Raw genomic sequence first — 25,554 nt, 5'->3', positions numbered from 1 at the left:
GTATGCAAATCTAACGTGGCAACAGTTTAAAGTAGCTTTTTTCCTCTTTTGTGTTGCTGTGCATGTACTATGTATAGTCTACTGGAGAAATCCTGTGTGTGTGTGTGTGTGTGTGTGTGTGTGTGTGTGTGTGTGTGTGTGTGTGTGTGTGTGTGTGTGTGTGTGTGTGCGAGTATACTGCAGGGAAAGAAGTAAAGGTCCACTTGTGACAAGCCTGGTGGGAATAGGAACATCTGGTGGACCGGCTGCTCCTCTGGTTAACATGCTCCTCCTCAGTGGCCCCCGACGACACACACACACAGGTACCACATGTACACACATGCCAGAATACATGCATGCATATGGACACAAACAAAGTCTGGTGCACGTGCATATGCATACCTGTGTAAAAAAACACACTCAGTTTTTTTGGGAAAATCTTGTGATGAACTTTTAGCTTAAATCCCCATTCTGTTAATCTCATGTAAGGTATGACATAACAGGCGCTATTCTCAAACTGAAAGGAGGTATAAATATAGGACCTATCATTCATGCCATGATGCTAAAAGGCAACTATGTCCAATTTGCACCAGATGCTCTTCAGAGCCGAATTAAGCCTGCATTATTGCTGGTGGAAAATGTCATGTTATTGGCAAGGTGAACGCTCTCCACTCGAACCCCTGATCTTGGTGTAGCTTTGAATGGATCTCAGCTGGCTCGCTCCCATATCCACCCTGTAATCGACTAAACAGCAAGCCGCCATTTTTTTTATCCTTCTCTTTGTCACTTACTCACACAAACAAGAGCTCTTGTAGTAAACATGAAATATCATCCCTGCTGCATTGGATGGAACATTGGCTTCAATGAACAGTTCCTTAACTTCATTAACAAAGTAATGATGTAGGCAGAGGTCAGGTTACCATGGAGTATACAGTTGTGTAACAGAAGACAACACAAAGAGCGGGTTAGCCATTGTTTCATGAAAGGTTGTGTTACTCTAAAGCAGCAGTCGAACTGGACTGATTGCATACTGCCTCCAGGCGTGCCATTTGGTGCCCAAGGCAAGATTTGGACTCATAACTCCGACCTCCCTTCACTGCCTCCCCTCATCCCCTCGCTACACACACACACACACACACACACACACACACACACACATTTGTTCTGTGTTTGGGAGGACCAACTAGAATTTGAGAGTTAATTATTTTATTATAAAAGTATCATCGCTGAGATAAAAACCTTCTTTGCTAAAAAAAATTAATCTTAAAATTTTTTTTTTGCCTCCTTAAATGTCTACCTGAGGTTCTTGCTTCAAAAGCCAAGGAATCCCCACAAAGTCCCATGTTGAAGTGCTCATTTTTCACAGAAACATATATTGCTAAAAAAATGTCATAATAGTCTGAAATGTTAGTAAGAGTTGTGTCATCAGAATTTTTCATAGGGCTAGTGCGTTTTTATGTTTTGGAACGGCTGGCCAAAAAAACGTTTCCCTACCCTTATTATTGACAGATTGGTATTTCAAGGACAAAAACACATTATACCAAATCTCCTGCTTGTTTGCCAACTCAGGTCTCACGGGGAGGAGCGTGTGAGAGTGTGTGGCGGAAGCAGTCTGCACTCCCTCAATGACCCTGCCAGCCTGAGGAACACTCAGCTGGTCTCCTGCCAGAGCCTCAGCACCCTTCCTTCACCAATCTATGTAATGGCCGTGCTAATGATGGTAAAGAAGCCAGACCTTCACAGAGCAGTAATTTAAACATTGCTAACCCTATCGCCAGTGCAGTCAGTCCATGGCAATGACATGCTTCTTATATCAGCTGAAAGAGCATACAGAGGTGTCATTGTGTTGACATGACAAAGGAAGATAATTAGGCAAAAAAGTGTGAAGAAAATAAACTTGGAAAGCTCTCAGAAAAACCAGCCTAGCCTTATTGTAGCCTCTATCATCTGCTTTTCACAGCCGTAAAAGAAAGTGTATTGATTCTGGAATACTGGAGAAGAAAGGAAAAAAAAAAGAAGAAAAGTAAGAATACTAAAGAATGTTATGGAGAACAAAGATTGAAAGGCATAAAGGAAGAGAGGAAGCATGCCAAACGTGAAATGGCAGTGAATAGAAATCTGAACGAGGAGCTATTTTTACACAGACATGTATGTGAGTTGGATATGCATTGATTTGCCTAATATTGAACAACACAATTAGCATCTAAGTAGCTTTGAGTGCTTGACCCCCTGTGGCTGACCATCACACACACCCAATACCCAAAATTGATTAATCCCACCAGGGTTTCCTGGTGTTTGTCCATGTGCTATCAATCATTTTTCGCCCAGGGATTGAAAGTTTGTTTGTGTGGATTTGTGCAATTTTGTGTGTAAAGCTTCACTTGAGCGGCATAAAAGAGACAGCACACAGCATGGCCTGATGCTGCAGGAAGTTAGCACACAGACACATGGAGCTTAACAATGAAGAGACACGAGGTGAAAGGTCCAGTTCCATTGTCTAAATTGCCTTCAAACTTTTTAAACTTTAGAAATCTGGTGTTGCCCTCGTCAGTTGAATATTTAACAGGGTCTTTGCTGATGAGGTTATCACAGTGCATCTGCATCACACAGACAAAGTGTTTAATACATATCTCTTGAATGTTTTACTTGTCCCCAGTTGATTAAACTCGGCCTACTCTTTTATCGCTCTCGTCCCTTTTCTTTGATAAGCGGTGGTGGCATAACGTTAGTCACTGTAATGACCTTTTCGGTGTCCTGATCAATGGACAAAAAAGCCCAGTTGGAGCAGGAAATGTCATTACATGTTGTGAAAATCATCACCATTCCTCCCTATAACTTTCTTAAATCAAGACATCTCTCAGTGCTTTATCGCTTATTTAACCAGATAATGCTTCCTTAAATCAACCTGGCTTTTTTCAAGCAAATACGTGAACATCTGTGCTGATTAAAAATATAAACATGGATGCATCAGAGTGAGCAACTTAGACACATGCCGAGGTAAAGCAAAGTTGTCCAAGTAGCTGCAGCTAATTTGATTGGGATGCATTTTGACAGAAGATACACTTTTAATGAAGAGCCGCGTGGTGGGAGAAATTAGCCATTACCCTACAGAGCTGGCATAAAATGTTTATAAATGACAATGATGTTGGCACTGACTGTGAAGGAAGTGCAGAGCTCGGGGAACACTGTGACGTTAAAGGCTGTCTGGGAACAGGGCGCAGACTTTTACCTCATCAAGGGAGGTGGAGAGGAAGAGAAGGAAGAGGAAGGGGAAGACGAAGAGAGAGGAGGAAGTGCGCGCGGGGGCATGCAGGAGATTGCAGTTATGATGTGCATGAGGGAGGGAGACAGTGAACGACAGGGCGAGAGAGTTTAAAAGGCATGGCGTCTGTTGGCTGGCAGGATGGACGGAGGGGGAGAAGGAAGTATGCGACAGCCGAGCGTGACAAGTGCGGCAGAACAAACCAGTGGTGACTCATAGGCTCCTTCATTCACTGCTGTGATCAGATCCAGCAGGACAGCCCACCATATGGGATGGCACAACTTATTCATCCAATCACTTGGACTACATACAAGACCAGAGGAGGAGAGGGAATGGTGTGTGTGCGTGTGCATGTGTGTGTGTGTGTGTGTGTGTGTGTGTGTGTGTGTGTGTGTAGGTGTGTGTGTGTGTGTGTGTAGGTGTAGGTGTGTGTGCGTGTAAGCTGAGGATAAGGTGCCTGAAGGTTTCTGGAGGATGACAGTAAATGAAAGAGGAAGTGAGAAGAACAAGGCCACTGGAAGGAATGTAATTAATCTACTCAATATTTTTAACAATAACAAAGGAGGCATAAAATGTCAGAGGGAGAAAGGAGTTACATAATCAAACATGGCCATTGCATGATTTGTTTGGAATTACAAAACCTGATCAGTTAATTGGACCCTCTTCTTGGCTCCCCTCTAGTGATCCTGTTAACAGCTGTTTCTTCCCTGAATATTATCACATTTACAACAAAATCTTGTCCCAGACACCAAACTTTTATGCAAGCAGTTGTACTGTAGAAAACACCAATACAACACAATTTAATACGGATGGTCACAGATAAAAAATAACTGTTGTCTGCCCATACTCTTACTGTTTTTTCTCTTTAAAAAAAAAAGAAGACCACCTCTGAATTTCCATATGTCCATATGTGAACCAGATGACATATGGAAAAAAAAAGCAAAGACATTCAAAACATTAAAATAAATAAAGGCTTCTGAGCATTTAGCATTGTGATGATCACTTCCTGTCTTTTTCCGGCCCTCTGTTAAATGCAGATTAAGGCTAAGCTGTGCGAGGTGAAGGGCCTGGCGAATTGAGCCCCAACACACGAAGCGCAGAAATAGAAACAGACATAATCTAAGCAGAGCCAGATATTCCTGTGAAGAAAAGAATGTTTCTATGCGCTTGGCGAGAGGCGTCGTAAAGCCTTTTATAAGATACCTAAACTACACTGTGCTTCACTGGAAGCAGAACAAATTTGCTTAACTTCACAACATGCAGGGCCCCACCGATAAAAGTGTCGGTCCTATGCTGCGGCTGGCAAGGATATTGTTATCCACTTTGTTCCTCTGCCACCTCGCAAGCTTACTCAGTTTTTGCAAGACAGATAGCCATCGTGGTGGGGTAATTTAGGGATTAGACTGGATGTGTATTGTAACCACATGCTTTGAGGGTACCGAGACAGTCATTTAGTATAAGGACTGTCAGAGGTCTACCTTTTTGTTTACCATATACAACAATGGGTCTTCCTGAGGCCAACACCTGCATTATGAGGGTTTTTTTATAGTTCCAGCACAGTTAGAACCTGTTTTCATCCAGAAATAAATGATGTAAAAAGAAAAACTCTAAATGTCTCCTAAACCTGCAATAGAAAGTCTTCCTTAAAGATCAGCTTCATGTTTACATATTAGAGGACACTATTGCCACAGACTATAACACATATTCATTGGTATTATTTGGAGTTCAATGGCAGTGTATTTTCTTGGAAGAATATGTTCCATTAGGATGTGTTAACTCTGGAAAAAAAACAAACAAACAAACAAACAAAACATATATTTACCTGACACAGAAACACTGATCTACACTCCTCAACATTCAATAAATGGCCGTGGCTAATGTGACATAATTCACTTCGAAAATGAGGATGATAAAATCTCTGAGAGTTCGATGGGAAAGTCAGAGGCTAGCATTGTCTGAGGTACAGAAACACATTAGACATCCCAAGAGGTTAGTTAGAGTGTCATCACATTGTCAGAGAGTCTTATTCACAGACAATCTGTCTGCTTTTCTGTTCCCTCTGCCCTTTGCCACAGGCTCTCTTCTATTCTTAGATCCACCGAATGATCTACTTTTCACTTTTTTTGTCCCTTTATTACAGGCAATTCAGGTGCAATTCAGTTTGGCAGGTACAAGAGTGCACTTCAAAGGGGATATATGTATTGAACAATGAATGCAATGACTTCTTGTATCCTGTCATTGTAGCACTGTCTACAAAGCTGACATTTTGTTCTACCAAGTAGGCAGCTGGAAAAAAAAACGATTTTCTTCTATAGACATTCTCTGCAAAAATAAAACGTTACATCTATTTGACATTTGTTTACCCGTTTTTGTATGTTACAAAAATCTTACCATTCATACTGCCCACAGAATAAAAGTAATTACTGATTTAAGTGGTGTAATCTGCTTTTGAGGCCAAAATGTCCTTCAAACAGCTCCTGCAATAAACAACAATAATACTCGAGAAAAATGCACTCAAAAAAGCTGAGTGAACTATTCAAGTGTATGCATTGCTAAAGGCCTTGAAAATGAAGCGGAACACAAAACTGTTAAAACAAGGTTTTGACACTGAAATTTTAAACAAATGAGAAAAAGTAAAGTTTGGAGCACAGCTAGGCTCCAGTCACCGGGGCTTAGCTCCATCTCAAGGCTAAAGACACATTAACAGTTTCTACATGTGACCACTGCCTGAAGGCTCCTACTCTCCACAATGTGCCTGTTGCCCTATCTGGGGCAGCAATATTTGATGAGGTTTGACAGTAGTGAAAGACTGTCAGTATCAAAAAAAAAAAGAAAGGAGAAAAAAAGTGGTCACATTCTGACTCCAGATAATAGATGTTGCCATTCTAAGCCAATAATAGTGTCTATAATGAAATCAGTGGGGCAGAAAAGAGGCGCTCTTTCATTTCCTTATGCAGGGCCATGTGTTTTGTACATCCTATTATTCATAAGGTCCTGGCTGCTGATAACTGTTCCATTTGCATCTGAATCAAGAATGCCTTATAACCCCCCCCCCCCCCACACACACACACACACACACACACACACACACAAATGAACCACCCCCGTGCAAATGGTGTGACCTAAAAAGAGCAAGTACTGTATTTAGTTATTTGTGAGCAACTCTGCTGTTGTCTGAAGGTTTTGTGATTTTGATTGGAACCTACAGCTCCGGAAACTTTGCAAATTTGCAGTATTAAAATACCTGCATTGATCACGCAACTAAATGAACTGTAGTTGAGATATACAGTACATATGGAAATATTCAGTGGTAAATGTGGTCTCTTTTGTGTCCGAGGTTGTCTGCATAATGTCGGTATCTGTATTGTATCTTGTGCTGCCCTTTTCCCTCTGGCATGCCCTACTTCCATAGAGAGAAGACAGGGCAAGAGAGCATTGTAGAAAAGAGTGAATAATCTTGGCCTGGCTTTTTTCAGTGCGCCGCTTGATGCACTTCATCCCACTCTGCAGTTCAAAGGCCCATGACTCTCCTATTTAAAGTCTCTGCTGCAAGTCAGGAACACACTGTGTGATATTTGTGATCAATCAAAAAAAAAAAAAAGAGAGATTGCACTGGCTCAAAATAATAAAAAAAAAGATGCTATCCATAAAGTAGTGATCTGCTGTTGGATGAAATCCACTGAGGAATGTGTAGCTGTGCCAGACAGACTGTTCAAACCTCCCCTGTAGACGAACAGATTAATGGAGTGTGCCTTCATATACAGTAGTCGTCTTATGGCCCAGATGAAGTTGAGTGCAATCCTCAGCTGTCTCAACGGCACAGTGAGGCGACATATGCAGGGATGTGTGTAAAGTGTTGAATCACAGGTGGCTTCCTTCAATCTGTTAGGTGACATATTCTTGACTGTACACAACTTGACAATACTGTAAAAAACATCTTTCAGTAAACCATTCACACTAAAAGAATAAATATAAAGAAGACACACACACACACACACACACACACACACACAAACATACAAATCCAAATACACCAAATGCCAGAGGGCAAATGTGTCCAAAAGGAGGAGTGGGGGGCTTTTATGTGCTCTGAGTGTAGGTCTTGGCCATTAAATAAGCTGGCAGTGCAGAGGTGAGCTGCATTGACAATGATGTATGGGAGAAACACAATCCATCGTTGTTATGAATTGGTTGGCTCTGGCGCGGACAATGCGTGTACTGTACACACATGCACACACTAATACACACAAACAAACACTCACAAGCAACTGTTTAGGCAGAAATAACACACACACGCACACACACACGCACACACACACACACACACACACACACGCACACGCAGACACACACACACACACACACAATCAAGAGGCAGTGGTCGAGCCAATATTATCTCCCTCTCTTCCAGACAAATTCAATCTTAGTCCAGGACATATGTAAGCTGATTAAAACAGCCAACAAAGACGGGAGAAATATGTCACATCCTTCAGGACTGGACACAATATTGAGTGCTGCTCTGGCAATGGCATGCCATCTCTCCTTCCTCCAACCTCTCTCCTCAAGTCTTTGTCTGTCCCCTGACATTTTTGCGTCACGAGGAAGCCATCATACATTTCTTTCTTCCCCGTTACCATTACTTCCTTTTTTTTCCTTTACGCTCTTGCACTTGAAAGGGCAAACATAACACTAATAGTAAGCTTCGAGAAGCATATATAAGGCCTCTCTTTGTGTCAGAGTCATGTTGATTTACTTTAACCCATCCCACAGAGCCTATATTATTAATCACACTGGTCTCAGTTGTGACTCTGTTTTGATCATGTTATCTCTCAAACCTCCCGCCATACATGTCCTGTCTCTATACACCTGTCCTCTCAATTAAAGGCCAAAAAGTCCCCAAAATAATCGTGGCAAAAATAAAAAAACAAGGTCAGATACCTCTACTTTAGTTTCGACAAAGAAGAGCACGTCGTTTTTGTTTTCCACCTGAAACTTGAGGCTGGGGTGGATCCTTTAGAGTCAAAAGTGTGTCACACAGAGATACGCATGCTGATGCACCGGGGGCGTCACAATGTCTGTTTAGCCACTGCAGAATAATGTCATATCACTGGAAGATGTGTGAAGAACACTTCTACATTATGAATGAAGGGAGGTAAATTATGGATGGAGGGAGGGCAGAAGTAATGCCTTAGACATTTCCCTGAAACACATGGTTGAAAACATGGCTGAGGACTCACTGCACACTCCTTGGCAAGTAGGAAGTCAGAGAGACTCCTTAATTAGCTAGTCGGCAGTGATAATGGGTCTTTGTTGCGTGTGGATGCATCCAACCTCATTTCTGTCAAAGAACACTCTTCAAATGAGTGCATAAGATGAATGTGCTTAACTCAAGTTGACAAGGAAAACTGTGCTCTTGACGACAATAAAGCAGCAAAATGATTATATTAAAAGCAATTACAGTCACCGCTCATCCTTATAGGGAGATGTGGAAAGTGATAGTCAAGACAGACACAAAAGAAATCCATGAAAGGAGAGAATAAGGCGTTGAAGTTGACTTCTGTCAAAACTTTCCTTTTCGGGGGAACAGATAGCACTTTCATTATCTTTGTTTTTAAATGTACTCTTTGGCAGATGACACAAATTTTTGACAGGTTTAATATTTGCTTTTCTTCATAGATCTGGAGTTTTAAGTGCGATCTGTTTGATGCACTCAAATGTTTGCGTTTATTTTGACAAATGATTCCATTGCAAGAGAAGTGCACCTGGAGCCGTGATGGATTCAGCGGGCTGTCAGCGGCAAACAAAGAGCCTTCCCTCCCAAAAAAAAAAAAAAATAGGGTCAAAGATTTGGTTCGATAACAACGAATTAGTTTGATGCAGCCTGGTTGGTGTGGCGACCTTAAGAGAAGCAAATGGTTCAGGGTGGAACTAACAAGGGGCGTGCCTTCCGCTGCATGAGAAGAAAGACAAGGCCATTGGGAAAGAGTGATGTCTCAGACACCCATGGAGACTTGTTTTGGGGGTCTTGTGACCCCTGTAGGTTTTGTGGAGTTGAAGGAGGATTAGTCAAATGGCTCCACTGGGTTTGTTGCCATAGTCATGACAACTCAACCAGTGCAGCTTGCAGTCATAATTGAACTTTTAAGGAAAACAGCGTATTCGCCTTCAGTCACCCACCAGCTGAAGGGACCATCTTACCGACCCAGTCTTTAATTTATTCAATGTGCAAACTGAATATCTGTCTTTTAAGCCGCATCAACCATATCTTTAAACTCTTTCACCTCTGCTCTTATATGAACAGACCAGGATCTAAAACAATCTGCAGATAACTCGTTTCTATAGCCTCATGATTACAATTATACCTTCACAAGTGGCTAATAAGGGCACAGAAGTTAAACCTTTCTATGTGGTTCAAGGTTGAAGAAGACAAATAAGTATAGAGAGGGAGAGAAAAAAGAAGCTGGCTTTGACATTGTCACAGGGAAGAGTGAGGCTGCACAAGGACATGTCTGACATCTGCCTGTTGCAGTCCTCAGCACTGAGGCCTTGGGACATTCACATGGCCCATTCAAGCAGCTCTACTGAAACATTCAAAGCTTTGCTTGCAAATGACCAAACTTTTGTTCCTCCACAAAAGGTCTGACCAGAGGTTTCCCCATAGAAGGGAGCTCCGTTCAAAATCAGATTATTTCCACTGAAATCCTCCTTTCTCCACCTGCCAGTTAACTATGTCAGTGCCATTGTGTGTTTCCTGAAAAAGCTCTCCATTTTGGCATAATGGAGGCTGGATGTGTATTTCTGCATTTACTGCCATTCATTCTTGGTAGGAAAGAGGCACACCCCACCCCCACACTCCTTCCTCTCCTTATATTTTTCTTGAAGAAAAATCTGGGCCACATGCCCCAGAGGAACGCAAAGTGCTTTAATTCATTCGCACCTTTTCTCTCTGGCTGCCATCTCCAAGGCTTCTTTTTGTGCCCAGAAGTGATTTGTTCAGGCTGGACCATCAAAGCAATTATGGTAGCGGCCTGCTTCCCTATTATAAGGAGAGATGACTGACAACACTGGGATGGTGCGGGGGTGGAAGGGCACTTGGCTTCAATTTATTTGATCTGAAAACATTTTTTTCTTCATTCATTGGCATCCACTTATGCAACAAACACACAAAAAACCCAAGCAAAATTATCTCCTTGAGATTTTTGGACTTAACACATCACACGTTTGCTCTGTAACATTTTCAATTACCTTTCTCACCTTCCTGGGCAGAGCAGTTGTTGGTCACAGTTAGCAATCTGATGCAGGGCAGAGCATGCCAGCAATGTAACAAAATACTGAGGGGCACGGCAGGCACTGATGTGTAGCAATTAATGTAATGGACATGAGAGAAAGCACAATCCATGGCCTAATGAGAATGTCTTATATTACAGTGCAAATGCACAGGGTCGCCAAGACTCCTATCATTACTGGGCTATAGGAAGATTGCTCACCACAAAAGGGGGTAGTCCATAAATGGATAATGCGGAGAGAGTAGAGCACGGCGCCACTGAGCCGATGTTCCGTCCAAGAGTAATAATTCTTCCAGGAGTGACACAGGGTCATTGGGATGGATGGAGACAGGATGTGAGTAAAAATAAAACATTTAAAGAAAACGGGGCATTAGGTTGAAGAGGGGTGGGGTTGAAAGAAAGAAATCTCACTAATAGAAGAGTAAAGAAGTAAAGGGTGAAGTAAAACAGGAAAGAGAAGTAAGAGGAGTGACAGACTAAGTAAAGGGGAGGGATGAGAGGAAGAGGCTGGTAAAAGAGGATGAGACAGTGTACTGTAGTGTACCGACAGCGAGGGAGCAATATGACACATTGGCTAATCAGTCTGCTGTCTTTTTTCTTTCACAAGCTGTCATCTTAGCCATCAAGCCATCAAGACCTTGTGCCTCTCCCCCTCATATTGAATGATTCCCCTGTTCAATTATTCAAGGTTTATAAGCAGGAACCATCTATACAGCAAGCTGCAGATCCAGTAAAATAATGGAAGGGCTGCTTCTTCAGCTGTATTGACTGTCGTAAAACTTTACAATTGACAAAAGAAAAAAAAAAAGAATCAATTCCTCAAACAGACTGTTGGCCACCACCCGTAACATATGAAAGGCGGGGTTAGGAGTGAAGGAAAGAGCCTTACCATGTAGCGGACTTTAATAATGCACGCCATAAATGATTTTACACGCTCTCTCGCTAATCATAATGTATGGTGACTTAATATTTACAAGAGAAGGCTATCTTTAGCTAACGCAAAATACTTGGACATGTAAGTGTGAGTAGGCGTGCATAATCTGCTCTGCTACAGCAGGAGACTGAACCGAATGAGATTTTAGGCGACATATCTGTGGCTTTGGACTTCACGCTGACCCCGCTGTCTCCTTAAAAAGCGAAAAAACCTGCGAGTCCCTCTGTGACATGAAAATCAGGTCAACCGCTGGTCTGCCAGGAAACGCTAAGCTCTGGTTATCATTCCCACAAACAAGCAGCACACACAAAAACAACAACAAAATACACACACAAAAAGATCAAAGTATGGACGCACACACACACCCCTTCCTCACTTGTCAGAAATCTTACGGAACATCACAACTTCCGTCTGCCATAATCCGCCCCGGGGGCAACAGTGACCTGAGCCACTGGAAGAAACTCATCTAGAGTGGAAGGAAAGAAATAATAGTTGAGGTAATGCAGTGTGCAGCCTCATCCTTTACTTAGCTGGAACTGCCTTCAGGGTAGAGATGTTACAAACTGCAACCTCTACTGGCTTTCCACTAATGCATGACCCCCCCCTGCTGGGCTACTTCTGAGGCCTTCGTCCTAATGCCATTAACTTCAGGTTAACATGAAAACACATGAGACACACACTTGTAGATACTGTATAAAAATAAATCACATGCAATTATGTGGCTGCATGTTGTGTACAGTTGAGTCAGACATCATATGTATGCACACGGCACATCACAGATCTCTTCCCCTTTGCCTTCTTGCTGCTTCTTTCTCATCCACTGGAGGCAGAGGGTCTAAACTGCGGCAAGCCTTCTATTTTTAAACTTGACATATTAGTCATCTCTTATGGGAGTAAGATTGTCATTTATAAAATTCTTGAATACCAAGCTGTTGTGTTTTCTTCTTGTTTGTGTCCCCGTTCTTCTCAGTGTAGCTATTTTGGATGGTTTCAAATAAAGCCACAGTTGCAGTCGGGTACACTCCCTGTCTCTGTAACAGCACATGTGCCAATCAGTTTACAGCTGTACAGGGAGTTTGCTAGCACCTCACACCACTTTTTTTGTGTTGAGTTGTAACTGATTTCTGTCGTCTTGTGCCACAAAATAATAAGAGTAAATTGCTCCCAGATGTGTGGGCAAAAACTCAGGCTTTTAGTTCCTCTCTCTTTTTTTTGTAATCCTCTCTTATTAATCTTACCAAGAGAATGAGATGTTGTCTCAGTCTCAAATGAGACAACTGAGTGCTATCTCAAGAAGATCAGCTGACAGACCTCTTGATTTTTTTTCTTCCAACAAATTGATTTGACCTTAAAAAGTTAAACACCATTTTAAATAAAGCAAACTGATGACTAAAAAGCTGATGGATAGGCTCATCAGACAGGCTAGCTTTGAATGCTGAAAAAAATAATTCTTCAGCATTTTCTAACTTGGCATTCCTTGCACCAATACAGCACAAGAGTGGACCAAAGGTCCTCTGGCAGACCTCTGGCCAGAGATATTGGCTTCTAAAGCTAATGATCTCAAATTGTACACTTGTGGGTAATTAAGCATCAGTGTTCCCTTAGTAGCTTACTACAGCAAATATGTCATTGTGAAAATAAACAACAATTACACTGACACTCATTACACTCTAATTGCATCATCCTATGTTACAATCAGAAGGATGGGGACATCATATTAAAAGCTGAAAGAAAAACAGCTGATGAAAAAATAGACCATATCACAAAAACTTTTACAAATGTATTTAGGCCAGAATAGGAGGTTAAGTGATCACAAAGCATTAAACAGAGCATGCATTTTAAACCCTCATGGGTATTTGGCGGTGAACTACAACATCAACGTGTTGCAAGCACTTAATGTTGCCGAGAGTGCTGCTGAAGCTTGGGAAAACCCACACATGTGAGGGAGTAATTTGACCCCACTCAAATCCTTCCATCAAGCACTAACCAAATAGAAGTCAAAAGAACGAATGAAGAAAGACAACGAGATGAAAGGGATGAAAAAATAGAGAAGGGGCTAAACCTCTGGGATTAGTGCTAAGTAACTAAATGGGCCATATCACTTTTCCATTATCAGAGACGAATAGCTATTTCAACTGCTGGAATCTAAATAAAAAAAGGTGGCCTCAGCCCCCGCCTCCACTTGTGTTTTGTTCTTTGGCGTGTAAATGCTGCACAGCCGCATAGCCTTCCATTTCATATTTCCCTATGTGAGCATCACATCCTTGAGGCCCATCAATAAATAAACTTGACGCAAATAAACAGATAAATAAATAAAAGTGAAGAGCCTGGCAAATGGGCATCAGTCAGCATTAGTGATGGAACCATGTCAAGCACAATCACGCTTGACTGGAGGGGGAGCGTCTGAGTGCATGGAGCATTCTTGCTGATTGCACGTCCAGTGTTGTGTATGTCTGAGGACAAGCGTGTTCTGCTTTTTACTTTCGTTTAACCCCTCTCTCCTGCCTTCTTCAACTCTTTGGTGCTATCACTATCGATACATCTTTCCATCAGTGCACAAAACACCCACTCGATCCATTTCATTCAATTCCGTGCCTCTCCTCCCTTCTCCAATCACGTGTGCACCTCTTTCTACCATGACCTATATGAGATTGCAACTTCCATTTCTTTCAATCCTTGATCATGTCTAAAGGTTAAAGCAGCCTCTTCCCTTTCGCCAGCAAACAGCTTTGTCATCTGTCCTTCTGGATTTGCATCAATCAAAGATTTGGACTGCTTTATTAATTTGAAATGTAATTTTCTTTAGTATAAATCAAATAATAAACGAATTACTTGTCCTTCAGTATGCAATATGATGGGGACCTTGATATTTTGACATTCAGCATTTACTGCACGTTTTCACAGATAACACATTGCCCATCAGGAAGAAAATTACATTTTCTTTAAGCCAAAATAATGAATTTTATCACTGGACCATTATGTAATTATTATTACAAATAAATAAATTACTGCCTGAAAAAAATCAACAACATTTTGTTATTTAAAAGTATGCAGATGATTGGGTTGTAGGAGGTTAACTGCTGTTAAAATAGCAACAATTCTTTTTCTTGGTGTTAATTGAAGGTTGCGCATACTGATGTAAGTTCACTATTAGTATTCATAGTTACAAAACTAATGAAGCATTTACCTTTATGTTTTTTCACAAGATCTTTAAATGAGGCAGAAAAAGTCAGCCAGGCTTTTGGACAAAAGTAAATAGAAAAGCAGGAAGATGTTGGAGGTTTAATGCATGTTTTATATGCAAAACTGCATGTGTCTGCTGGAATTCTGAATCATTGGAGCTGACAATTCAAATATTTTTTTGGTTTTGTCCAACAGAACATAATAGGCTGACTTTTTTTATGCTTTCACAGATATGCATTTTGTTTTTGGTTTTGAATTTTCACATGTTTGTCCCCATCTTGGTGTTAAAAAAATGACAAAGATATGTAGATTTTGCTCTATTTATATCATTATAGGACATAATGTAAAAGGGTATATTTTTTCTTTCATATTGTCACTCTTTAGATAATCTTGAATAAGCTCACTCACAGTTTTATTTAATACAGGAACATTACGTCGTAGAACAGGAAAATGCAATTTGAAAAAAAAACAAACCTATGCATTCACCTTGATACACTATGGACTCAGAGCGAAGAAAGTCATGAAAATGATATTATAGGTTCAGATATTTAAAGCCAATATTATCACATAATCAATTCTCTCATATCCCTGTACCCAGCATCTCCTTCACTAACCTGTCCCATTGAATAAAGCAGTGGACATTCTTTAAAACATTCTCTGTTTACCTGTATTACTGTCATCATTCATTTGACAGTCTTACCTTCTTTTCCTTCACCTCATCATAACAGTTATCCTGCAAGCCCAATGTAAAAGTGAAGTATGAATTCTATTTCATTGTGCTAGACAGATTGTAGATAGTCTTTAGCAATCCAAATACAAATATCCCCTTGAACACCTAATACTTTAATAATAGCTGCATCGTATTGAAGAGGTTAGAGAAAACACATGACAGCAAAGGAAGAAGTATTTGATTCTGGCACCTCTTTTTATTGCCAATGGAACACATAACCATACATGATGGCATCCCCTTTCACCGCACATTATTTGTTCTCTAGCTGATCATCACTTGGCCCTGCTGTATGCCTAATGAGCGATAAATACAGCTTAATTCAACAGGCACAAGTTGCCCATCCTTCAGCACTAAGCATGATGGCTTGGGCGAGATTCCATTGGAATTATATGAAGGCAATTTTTCAGTTGGTGGGATGGTCTGACTGTCTTCACTATATTTGGCTTTCACAGGCATTCCTTTGGTGTTAATCTCTGCAAGTTTATAGGTCTATTAGGAATTCATCAAACAATGAACCATATCAATCTTATTGTGTGAATGTGCCCAGGGTAAAAAAAAACAAGATAAAACCGTCCATTATGGGACCTCCAAAGCATATTTGCCCTCTAAAATTGATCCACTATTGACAATTTACACTTAGGGTGACCTTTCATAACTGCCCACATACTTGAAAGCCAATATTGTTTGGAGAGCAAGCAAGAAAAAAAACACAACCCACTGAAAATGCTTTAGGATGATATTGAATATGATAAGTTAGTAGACATTTTCCGCCTAGTTGTGTGTCTATTGTCTACCAGGAAGGAGGGCTGAGTACTTTGTACATCAATGAGGCCCATTGCCAATGACGTTAGACAATATAGGATATAGGTGTTGAGAGCTCTGAGTCTATAACAGTCGGTCATTGACTGTGCTTGAAAAAAGAAGTGTATTTCCACAGGGAGCAAGGCTCCACATGAACAGTCTTCTCAGACAGGGAGTTTTAAGGCATCAAAAGGGCATGCATACCGTCCCCCGTTGATTACCTGTACTCAAGTAGATAACTTAAGTATAATTTCAGCAGCAAAGGGTTTAGGTGGTAGTTAGCAGAGGGGCAAGAGACCCCTGATGCACACTCAAACAGACTGCCTTTTATTAAGACTTGATTTATCCTCTCAAAATGGCTCCAAGTCACACTTCACTTACTTTACGTCTTCCCTTGGCAGTTTCAAGCAACGAATCAGTTATGTGCCAAGGGTGCTCAAATGGTACATAAAATCTTCATCTATATTTCCATGATGGGTTTTCTGCTTTGGATGAAAAATGATCAGGCCCACAAAAAGGCTGAATGGGTCAATGGGAGGGACAAAGGCTTTGCATATGCCTTCGGATGTCAAATCTTAAATGGAGTGGCTGGCCATGCCTCTCTTCCTTCCCTTTGGCTGTTGATAAATATCCTTATCTATGAGAAGCAGGTGATAGATTTCAAGCAGTTTCTCTCTACAGAGCGCTACCCTCGTCTACTCTATTGATATCTCACATCTACTAAGCCATCCGAGCTATAGCAAGAGGCACGGACACCCTCTGGGTCTCTTGCCCCAAATCACGTTAGCTCCACTTCCTGTAGGATAGCCTCTAGGGCCGACCCAATGAATAACATCTATCAAGTGAAGATCAAGCCAGAAGCTTGTGGAGGCAAAGGGCCTCAACCCTCAGCTCAGAGACACCCTACAGCAACAGGCCCGGTCTGATAATGTGACACAAGCTTGCACGAATGTATGTGAAAGAGAAGAACAACTACAGGAGAGGTTGAGAGACAACAAAAGGGAGATAAAGCGATTGGTACAACATATGTATGAGCAAATTAATTGCTAAGGCAATTCTGATCACTATCACTTGCTGTAATGTAATTAAAGAAAGAAATGGTTGATTTTTTTCCCCCCAGATCAGGGGAACAATGTGAATATAGATGCCTGGCTTAACACATTGTGGTTGTATACATCTATGTTATGTGGATAACAAACAGATGCATGAAGTGGAAGCACTCATAGATCATGACGTAATTAAATGAGTTTGCGGTGCATCGATGAATTCTCATTGGCCAACATTTTTGAAGACACCATACTTTGGTCTTTTCATTGGCACCTTTGGCAGACTTACTGTCTTAGGTAGTTTAGGTAGTTTAATCTTCATTCAACATACAACAGGCTCACTCTCTCTGACCTGAACAGCTGAATTAGCTATAAGGCTTGGGGGGGGGGGGGGGGGGGGGGGCTGAAATTCAGTAACTCTGAAAAGTATTATATGAGCGCATCTCTATTTTAATGGACATAAGACGATCCCTCTCTGCTCAATGTCAAATAAGTCCTTAAGAGGCTTACTATATAGAAAGCAGGAGGGAACTTTTGATAGACCGACCTGTGAAGGTAAAACAAGAGAGCAGGAAGAGGAAAGGAGAGAGGCCCTAGATCGAGACTGTAATGACGTTGAGAAGCGGGCAAATAAATACGATTGGCTCTCTTTGAAATCTGATTGATGTGTCTTTTGGGATGCCCCCTAGTAGGAAAGACCTAGTGAGTCTGTGGCTTTCATCCCTGACCATAAATCGATGGGCCAGGATGTATGTGAGGCTCTTGTTCTCTACCAAACAACCACCTTCCAGATACCAAGGTAACTCCAGCAAAAAAAAAGAATGGAGGGTGGAAAAAGTAGACAATTGTATATCTTTTCAAATCCTTAGTCCACTAAAACTTAGTTAAAGAATATGTTGTCTGGAAAAAGATAGTTTAATTTGCCGCATTAAAACTTAAATAACGCCAAACAAAACAAAAATGTAGCTTTTCTCATCTCCATCAATCCATTCACTTTCTGTGTATTGAATTAGAACTGGCTGTTGTAATTGCATAACACGAGTATGGCCTCTCGGGTTAGCTTTTCCATCTTGCACAAAGTGGAGACAAGGAAAAAGGAAATGCGTCTGGAATTGGGTGTAATTGTGACTGGCGGCAGCTAGAATTGTGTTCAGCCTGACACTTGAGGTAGTCTGGTAAAGTATTGTTTTGCCTAGAGAACGACAATAAAAATAAATAAAAATAAAACACTCTCAATGCTGGGTTGTAATGAACTCTTTTGACGTTAGGGAAGATTCTTGTGGATCTCTGAGACTCTCCCGTATGCACGGCTCGTTTAGGGATGACGAGAGGTTAATCAAGCTTTAAAGCATGAGATTACAACAGACATGACAAGCAGGAGTGAATAGATTTTGCTCTCAGTCTGATACAGCTGCTCAGAAATCTTCTCCACGAGTAATTGTGAGACGGAAATGCTGCCAGTCCCCGACTCAGTGAGGAAGCAAATATGTACACAACAGAAGTACACAAACATAAATGCTGCAGCACTGACCCAAAAACTACAACATCACCCCACTGACTTAAATGTTGACTGTTCCCACTGTGCCCGAAGAAGAAACAACACATACAGCGTTCCGTGACTGATATGTCTTTTGTCACCAAATCGTCCCATCACTGGGGAAGTAATTTTTTTTCTTTAAAAGAGAATACTTTTCCCTCTAACTGTGCGTAAAGATTTCTGTGTCACCCTCATGAGATGAGACAAATTCCACCGATGTTCTATGGCAGCTGAACTCATTTCCAGATTTAATTTATAAAAACTCCATGTAGTACGCATGTCAAAAGGATTTTCTCCTCTCTTCACCTCTGAGTAGAGAATCCATGCAGCTGTTTATCACACCACAGTCATATCAGTAAATAGGGAGTCGTCACTGCATATTTCATTCGGGTAGAAAAGCAGAGGTGTGCTGGTGAAAAATGCCGCCAAGTAGAGGGAGCAAGAATGGGAAAATAGGTCACAGGAACCCAGAATATTCAATTTTATATGAGAAATATTCATAAAGAAAGGCAAAAGACCCTGTGAGACATAAAATAGTGTCTCTGTGGAAAACCATTTTCAATCTGTATTTTCACTGATCAGGGTGCAGAGAAGCAGAGTCAGCTGTCCTTTTGCTCAGCTCCAAGCAGGTTGCATTATACCAGCATGTTACGGATCTGGTACCTGCCATAAATACATCAACAAATAAGGAAGGGGAATGGGAGACGTTCTTTTTCAACACTCGAACTTTGTTCTACTGAGGGATGGAAACCCACCAGGGGACCAAGGAAAAACACAGTTTGTTTCTTTTCAAATCAATTATCAACATAATAAAATAGAAGCCTTAACTTCTGCTCAGTCTTTACAGAATAATTGATGTACAAGACCTTCAACACTAGTGAAATCCCCACAGCAAGAACTAATGTCTTATCTTTTCCTCAGTCATTAATGGACCTCGAGATTAGGTACAACCTCCTGCTCCCAACCAAAAGGAACCACCACATCATTTTTGAATGTCATGCCCTGTTGCTGACTCCGAACTCACCCATTTCACAATCGGCTGCAAACGACAAATATCACACTATGGGTCAATGCCACATGACGCGAACAGGACTAAATTGACTGCGAAGGGAAAACATGGACTGACCTCAACAAAGTGAACTCTCTTCACTTTGTCAGCCCTTAATATTAACTGGGAAACAACAACAGTGAACCGTAGGAATCAGAGAAGGTTTCATTCATGATCTTCAGGGACTCTCACCACAAAATGACCAAGGCTTCGATGCCGGAACATTGCTTGATTAAGAATCCTTCCCAACAATATCCTCCACTGCTCTCGGGTTTTCAAGGTAGTGCCCTCTCAAGGACCATCCTAGCGTACAAGAGGGCTTGAAATTCCCAACTGCTACTCAACATAAAAGCACTAGGCCTTGCTCATTCATAGCAGTGGTAATCAGGAGATTCACAAGCAGTCTTACAACCTCAAAGTGTAACCCTGTTTGTCCACTCTGGACACTTCTTCACAGTTTGGTTCAAGAGCATATGTCTGCAGGGAGGTATGACTCATTATATGGAATTGGCACTTCCACATGCATACGGTCAACAGCTTCTTCAAACCAAATAGGTAGTATAGTCTGTTTCGTTACAGACAGATTTCTCAACCAGATGTCACCTTGCCAAGGACCCCTCTTTGACTTCACTTGAAAAGCTCTCTGTTGATTAAAAATTTATGATTATTTTCAACCAATTTATTTCCTTTTTTTAAACTATACTGAGTACTTAACTAAAGTTAGAGCAATAAAAAACATCAAAAGAAAATGCTACTTTTCAGACAAAAAGAGCATCAAACTAAACATACGCTCGCCTCCATTTGCACACTTTCACGAGTTCAGCTGTTAAAACGTTTCACCAAAACATGTAGCAAGGCAGGCACAAAGACAACAAACATACTGTATTAGGGTCAATGGCCATTCATTTTTAAATTGCCACGAAGTCGGACTGCTTGTAGCATAAAAGCAAGAATCCAGAAGCAGGGAAATATGATGAGTCATTATCCACATCAGTCTGACATTTACTAAACACATAAGGGAAAAGACAGGTAAAACACAGAACTATTGTGAGTGACCATAACATGAGGGTTTACACACCTCTCCAGCAAAACACTTCCTAAGTGCAGCCACAAGACAAAAAGTGACATGCTGTGAAAGCCAAGGCAAACAGGAAGAGCATGGCAATCATATGAGGACTGGAGCTGTTCTACATGACAGAAGTTATGCTGAGTGAAACACAAGCTACTGCCGTCAAGCAGTGGGACACTTATTAGGGTCTTAATTATCAAAAATAACGAGCATTTAGTTTCTGTGGGAAAATACGAGGGCAACATTAATACAAGTGAACTCAACTGTATTCAATTTAAAAGGTATTCAATGTGAGATTTCACTTAATTTCTCTTACCAGTTCAAGCATGAATGTCATTACAGCCGATAGTCTGTATTCATCTACCGCTGCATGTTTTCAACATTATTTCTACACATAAGGGAAAGAATAATGTAAAGATGTAATGTCTGAGGTTTTTTCTTCATCATATAATGTTTACTATAATGTGTGCTGCTGCCCTCTTGGCCAGGTCACACTTGTGAAAAAGATGTTGATATCAATCAGTTAATTACCTGGTAGTTCTATGGATGTGCCTTAGCAAATGTTAGTCCAAGTAAAAACAGCTGTGGTCCTCAGTTTGATTTCATGAATGTTGCAGACTAAAACATGTTTCTGATGAAATTACTGTAGAAATCACAATTCTCTATGGGTCATTTATGCAAGTCCAATTTTAAATCTTTCAGAATAAGTTTGAATTATATGAAAACATCGAGGTGGAAGTTTGGTCTGGTCCTTGTTAAGATTGAAATTCAAATATATAGCATCAATGTTTGTTTATACTGTAAATCTTACATGTAATACCTTTCAACATTTTTTGCAAAGTCAAATGCAATAACTCAGCATTGTACTATGCATGTTGTAGACCAGCTCAGCTTCAGTGTTCTGACAGGAAGGACGTGTCAGTTAGACATCCAGGACAGACAGGTGTGGGGGTGGTGCTGGGTTTTTGGTTAAGAAGGTATTTAAATGCACACACCTAGGGTTCTGTTACCATAGTTAGCACCTGGCCACCGAGAGGCTGGACTGGATGGGCTTTGATCACCTGTAAAAAGGTTCCCAATAAAATAAAGGAGGTCAAATGAAGAAGGGAAGGATAGAGAAAAGGGAAGAGAAAAAAAAGGCATCAAGGGTGACACATCTCAGAATTTTGGTAGAAATTAATCTCCAAGACAATGACAGACGCAGGCTCCTATTGAACCAAAACAGACACATATGGAATGAAGAAGATCAGAGAAGAAGAAAGCACCTAGTTGTGTGGATTGATGGGCAGCATTGTGTTGAATCAGTGTGTGTGTGTGCATGTTTGTTGTAATTCAACTTGAAAAACAAAAGCTACTAAAAGGTACAATTGATTAAATTTAAATCAAAGTGTAGGAATTTAGTTTTAGGAAATCAATTTGAATTAGAAACATGCAATAACTATAATCTGCGCTAACTGGTCAAGAACATAGTCGTAGTAGGTCTTTTTCAAATTAAATGGCACTAATTTTCCATTTAGTGTCGTTTTTGGAAATACTTTATTTTACTATATGGTGTGACCTCACACACATGCACTTTCGTATCACTTCAGATGACTGATGGTCACAATGTAGCACAGAGTCACACTGACACGCCATGTTAAACATCAACACAAAGGTCCGAGAACTGCAAAATCTACAAGTCAAACCCACAAGTATTTAGAACCTTAAATGACTACAAAATGTTTTACAATTTAAATAACTGTAGGCTAAACTATAAACATGTGGTTGAAACAGAAAAGTACTTCAGATGCCTTACAAAATATGTTTTCCCCCCTAATATTGTTTCAACTGATCCAGTCTGATTTTTTTCCCTTCTTATTTCCACAGTGATTGCCAGAGTGGTGATGGCAGCACCTGTTTCTCTTCTGCAGAACTCTGACTTGAATATCAATTGAACCTGGCACCTCTACTAGGTGGTACACTCCTGGGCACAGGGCCATTCATCGTAGTCAAACTGAATGTATTAACAGAGGATTACGCTTACACAACCTCTGCCTAACCTCAGCCCGTATGGCCGTATTATGCTATTTTCTTTACAAAAGGCTAATGGACATCAAATCGCTAATGACTTACACTCGGCCACATGTGCACTCGTTTAAATAGCACCTCTATATATGTGCATATGTTCCTATATGAGTGAGTCATGGGTACTCAAGTCAATCACAAAGACACATGCACAATACTCACACAGTCATTATACACAAAAGAGCAATGATTCATTTATGTGACAGACCGGAGCTGATTGCTTTGCATCAAAACAATTAACTAAAAGCAGAAGGCTGCATTTTCTATTCTGCAGATGGATGGGACTAATGGGGAAAAGAAATCATGTAACGTAAAGGGGTTTTTTTTGTGTTTGTGTTTTTGCAACGTTACCATTGCGCGGCGTCCGTTTTCGTCGATCACGGAAGGCTGCTCCGGACTGTAGAGCTTCCATGAGGCTATCCATCACACCGGTTTCATCTCCCTCTGTAAGAGAAAACATAACAGAGGCAAATCTATTTAAAAAGCCATACATACATTAACACATCAGGATGATCGACAACATAAGTATGTACAAGCTTGCATTAACACGCACAAATGCAATTGTTCATGGACGAGTCAAGGTTTAATGTTAGGTAGAAGCGGTAGATATCCTCGAGATTAATGAACAACCACTTTACATATCATGTAAAAACCAGCCTTTCATAATGCTTTGGAGTGTTAAGATGGAAGCCTGTCCCTCAGATGTGTCCTTTTTTTCCCAGAAAACAGCAAGGGAGGAGGCAAAACACACTTGAGAGCCTGGCAACTAATACAGGCAGAGGAGCCTAAGGATGAAAGCATCCACTGATGGTCATTGACAGATATTCTTTCTGTGGCTAACGCAGGGGAGCTAAGTGCTCTTTACAAAGATTTAGTGTGGAGCCGCTCAATACCCGGGCGCTTTATCATTGTTCAGTCAATGACACCAGGACCGGCCTTCGAAAAACATTCCCCCTGCCCACCGTTACAGCTGCCGCGTGGATCCATGAAACTGGAGAAATGGCAGAACTGAAGAGACAGGTAGGAGATGCTTAAAGCGCCATGAGGCCAACAGCATGACAAGCTGTGTCCACACTGTGCACATGCAACATACCGCTCAATGGAAACAGGGTTCAGAAATATGTCTAGCTTCTATATCTGGGTCACCTATCTTTATGCCTCCATACTAATGAGTAAGAGGGGCACCCTTTTTATCATTCTGGTCTAGAAAAGACATCATTTTATAGCAGGATCATTAGTATGACTTATTGTAGAGCCGGAGACTTGGCTTTCAATTCTTTAGCATAAATGAGAGCTCTAGCTCTTCCCCAGTGTTTACCAGCAGGGTCCAGATAACTTGTTTCTTTTCTGTGCTAGCAGGTGAAGGGAAACATCGAGATGTAATCAGGGATAACATCTAACTTCAGCACACAGCCTTGTCCCAGACACTGGGGTGATCAATCTGTTGCAACTAGCACTCGACAGTAAGGCACAATTATTGACTGATCAAAACAGCTTGACAATGAATGGCACATTGTTGATAAAGAAAATAAATATTGTGCCACCACCAGAGCGAATCAGGGCTGTACATGTTTCCTCCATCATCCTTTAGCAACAAACCACCCAACCTGCAATCATTCATGCAAGTAAAAGACGCCCAGTGCCACCAGGAATAGTAACGTCTTATGCAAATTTTAAAAAAGCAACTCTTCACTCGTACTCAAACTAATTTTGCTCTCTATCTCATTCCTTCTCTTTCTTCCTCAAGTCCTTCCCAAGGGCTACTTTGAAATCAAAGTATCTGTTCTGGCTGTGTGCTGTGCTTAAAAGCAATCCCGATTAAATCAAGCTTAATTAGACCAGCTTTATCAGAACAAAACCAAAGCCGAGCCAAGTAGTGCTTATCTCAAACTGCAGCACTACACCTCCGATATCAGACTCATTGGTTTAAAGGGGGGAGCATGGGTTTTGTCTGCTTGTGGACCCACAGAACAATATGGTGAACAACTTGCAGCTGCTATAACTGTATCAACCCCCAAGATCTTCAGCTACTACTTCTTTTTATGTAGGCTAGCAAGGACACAATGTGAGTCTGACAGAAGGCAGAAAGTGTTAAGTGAGCAGGTAAACATTTATCTACAACCACCTTGGCACAAGAAACTTTTTGACAGCTCCTTCTTCTCTGCCTTCTTCGTGGAGACCTAGACATCACATGGGGCACCTGACACTTTGATCAATTTGTCCTACTTCTCGCTTAACTGTAGCACAATTCATCATTTGGAATGGCCATGGAGCAGCAGTAGACTGGGGTACAGAGGGGAGGGCTACAGACACAAAGAACCCAAATGACTAAAATGGGAAGTGTACTCCCAAATCACCCCGCAGAGCTCAATTAACTTTCTACTGGGCCACAGCTTAAACTCAAGCAGGCCCATTCTCAGGAAGATAGACCTTCAGGCTATATGGCCTTGTTAATATATGTAAGTATTTATTTGTGTATTGTATTCAACACTAAAGCAAAAAGACATGGTAAGCCTTTGATTTCACTTATTCCTGGTTTCCTCTGAGCAAACTTTCAACATTACTTATTATAACATTGCCTACTTAAGGAGACACTTCGTCCTCGTTCCTGCAAT

General features: G+C 41.1%; 1 protein-coding gene across 9 annotated transcripts in view; it reads right to left on the bottom strand.

Annotated features, from left to right (window-relative positions):
- diaph2 (diaphanous-related formin 2) overlaps positions 1 to 25,554 on the bottom strand; it is a 361,962-nt gene that overhangs the window by 26,783 nt on the left and 309,625 nt on the right. For 6 of the 9 annotated variants that reach the window (XM_079352006.1, XM_079352004.1, XM_079352007.1 and 3 more), the window contains 2 exons: positions 23,291 to 23,383; positions 21,871 to 21,936 (listed from right to left, as the gene is read on the bottom strand). In XM_079352006.1, coding sequence (XP_079208132.1) covers positions 21,871 to 21,936; positions 23,291 to 23,383 — 159 coding nt within the window. The remainder of the gene's footprint in view (positions 1 to 21,870; positions 21,937 to 23,290; positions 23,384 to 25,554) is intronic. The other 3 variants (XM_079352011.1, XM_079352010.1, XM_079352012.1) reach the window with 1 other exon arrangement.

This window comes from Symphodus melops (genome assembly GCF_947650265.1).
Source record: "Symphodus melops genome assembly, chromosome: 9".
NCBI classification, from domain to species: Eukaryota; Metazoa; Chordata; class Actinopteri; order Labriformes; family Labridae; genus Symphodus; species Symphodus melops.
Note: the sequence above shows the minus strand (reverse complement) of the source record. Positions and strands in the feature narration are given on the sequence as shown.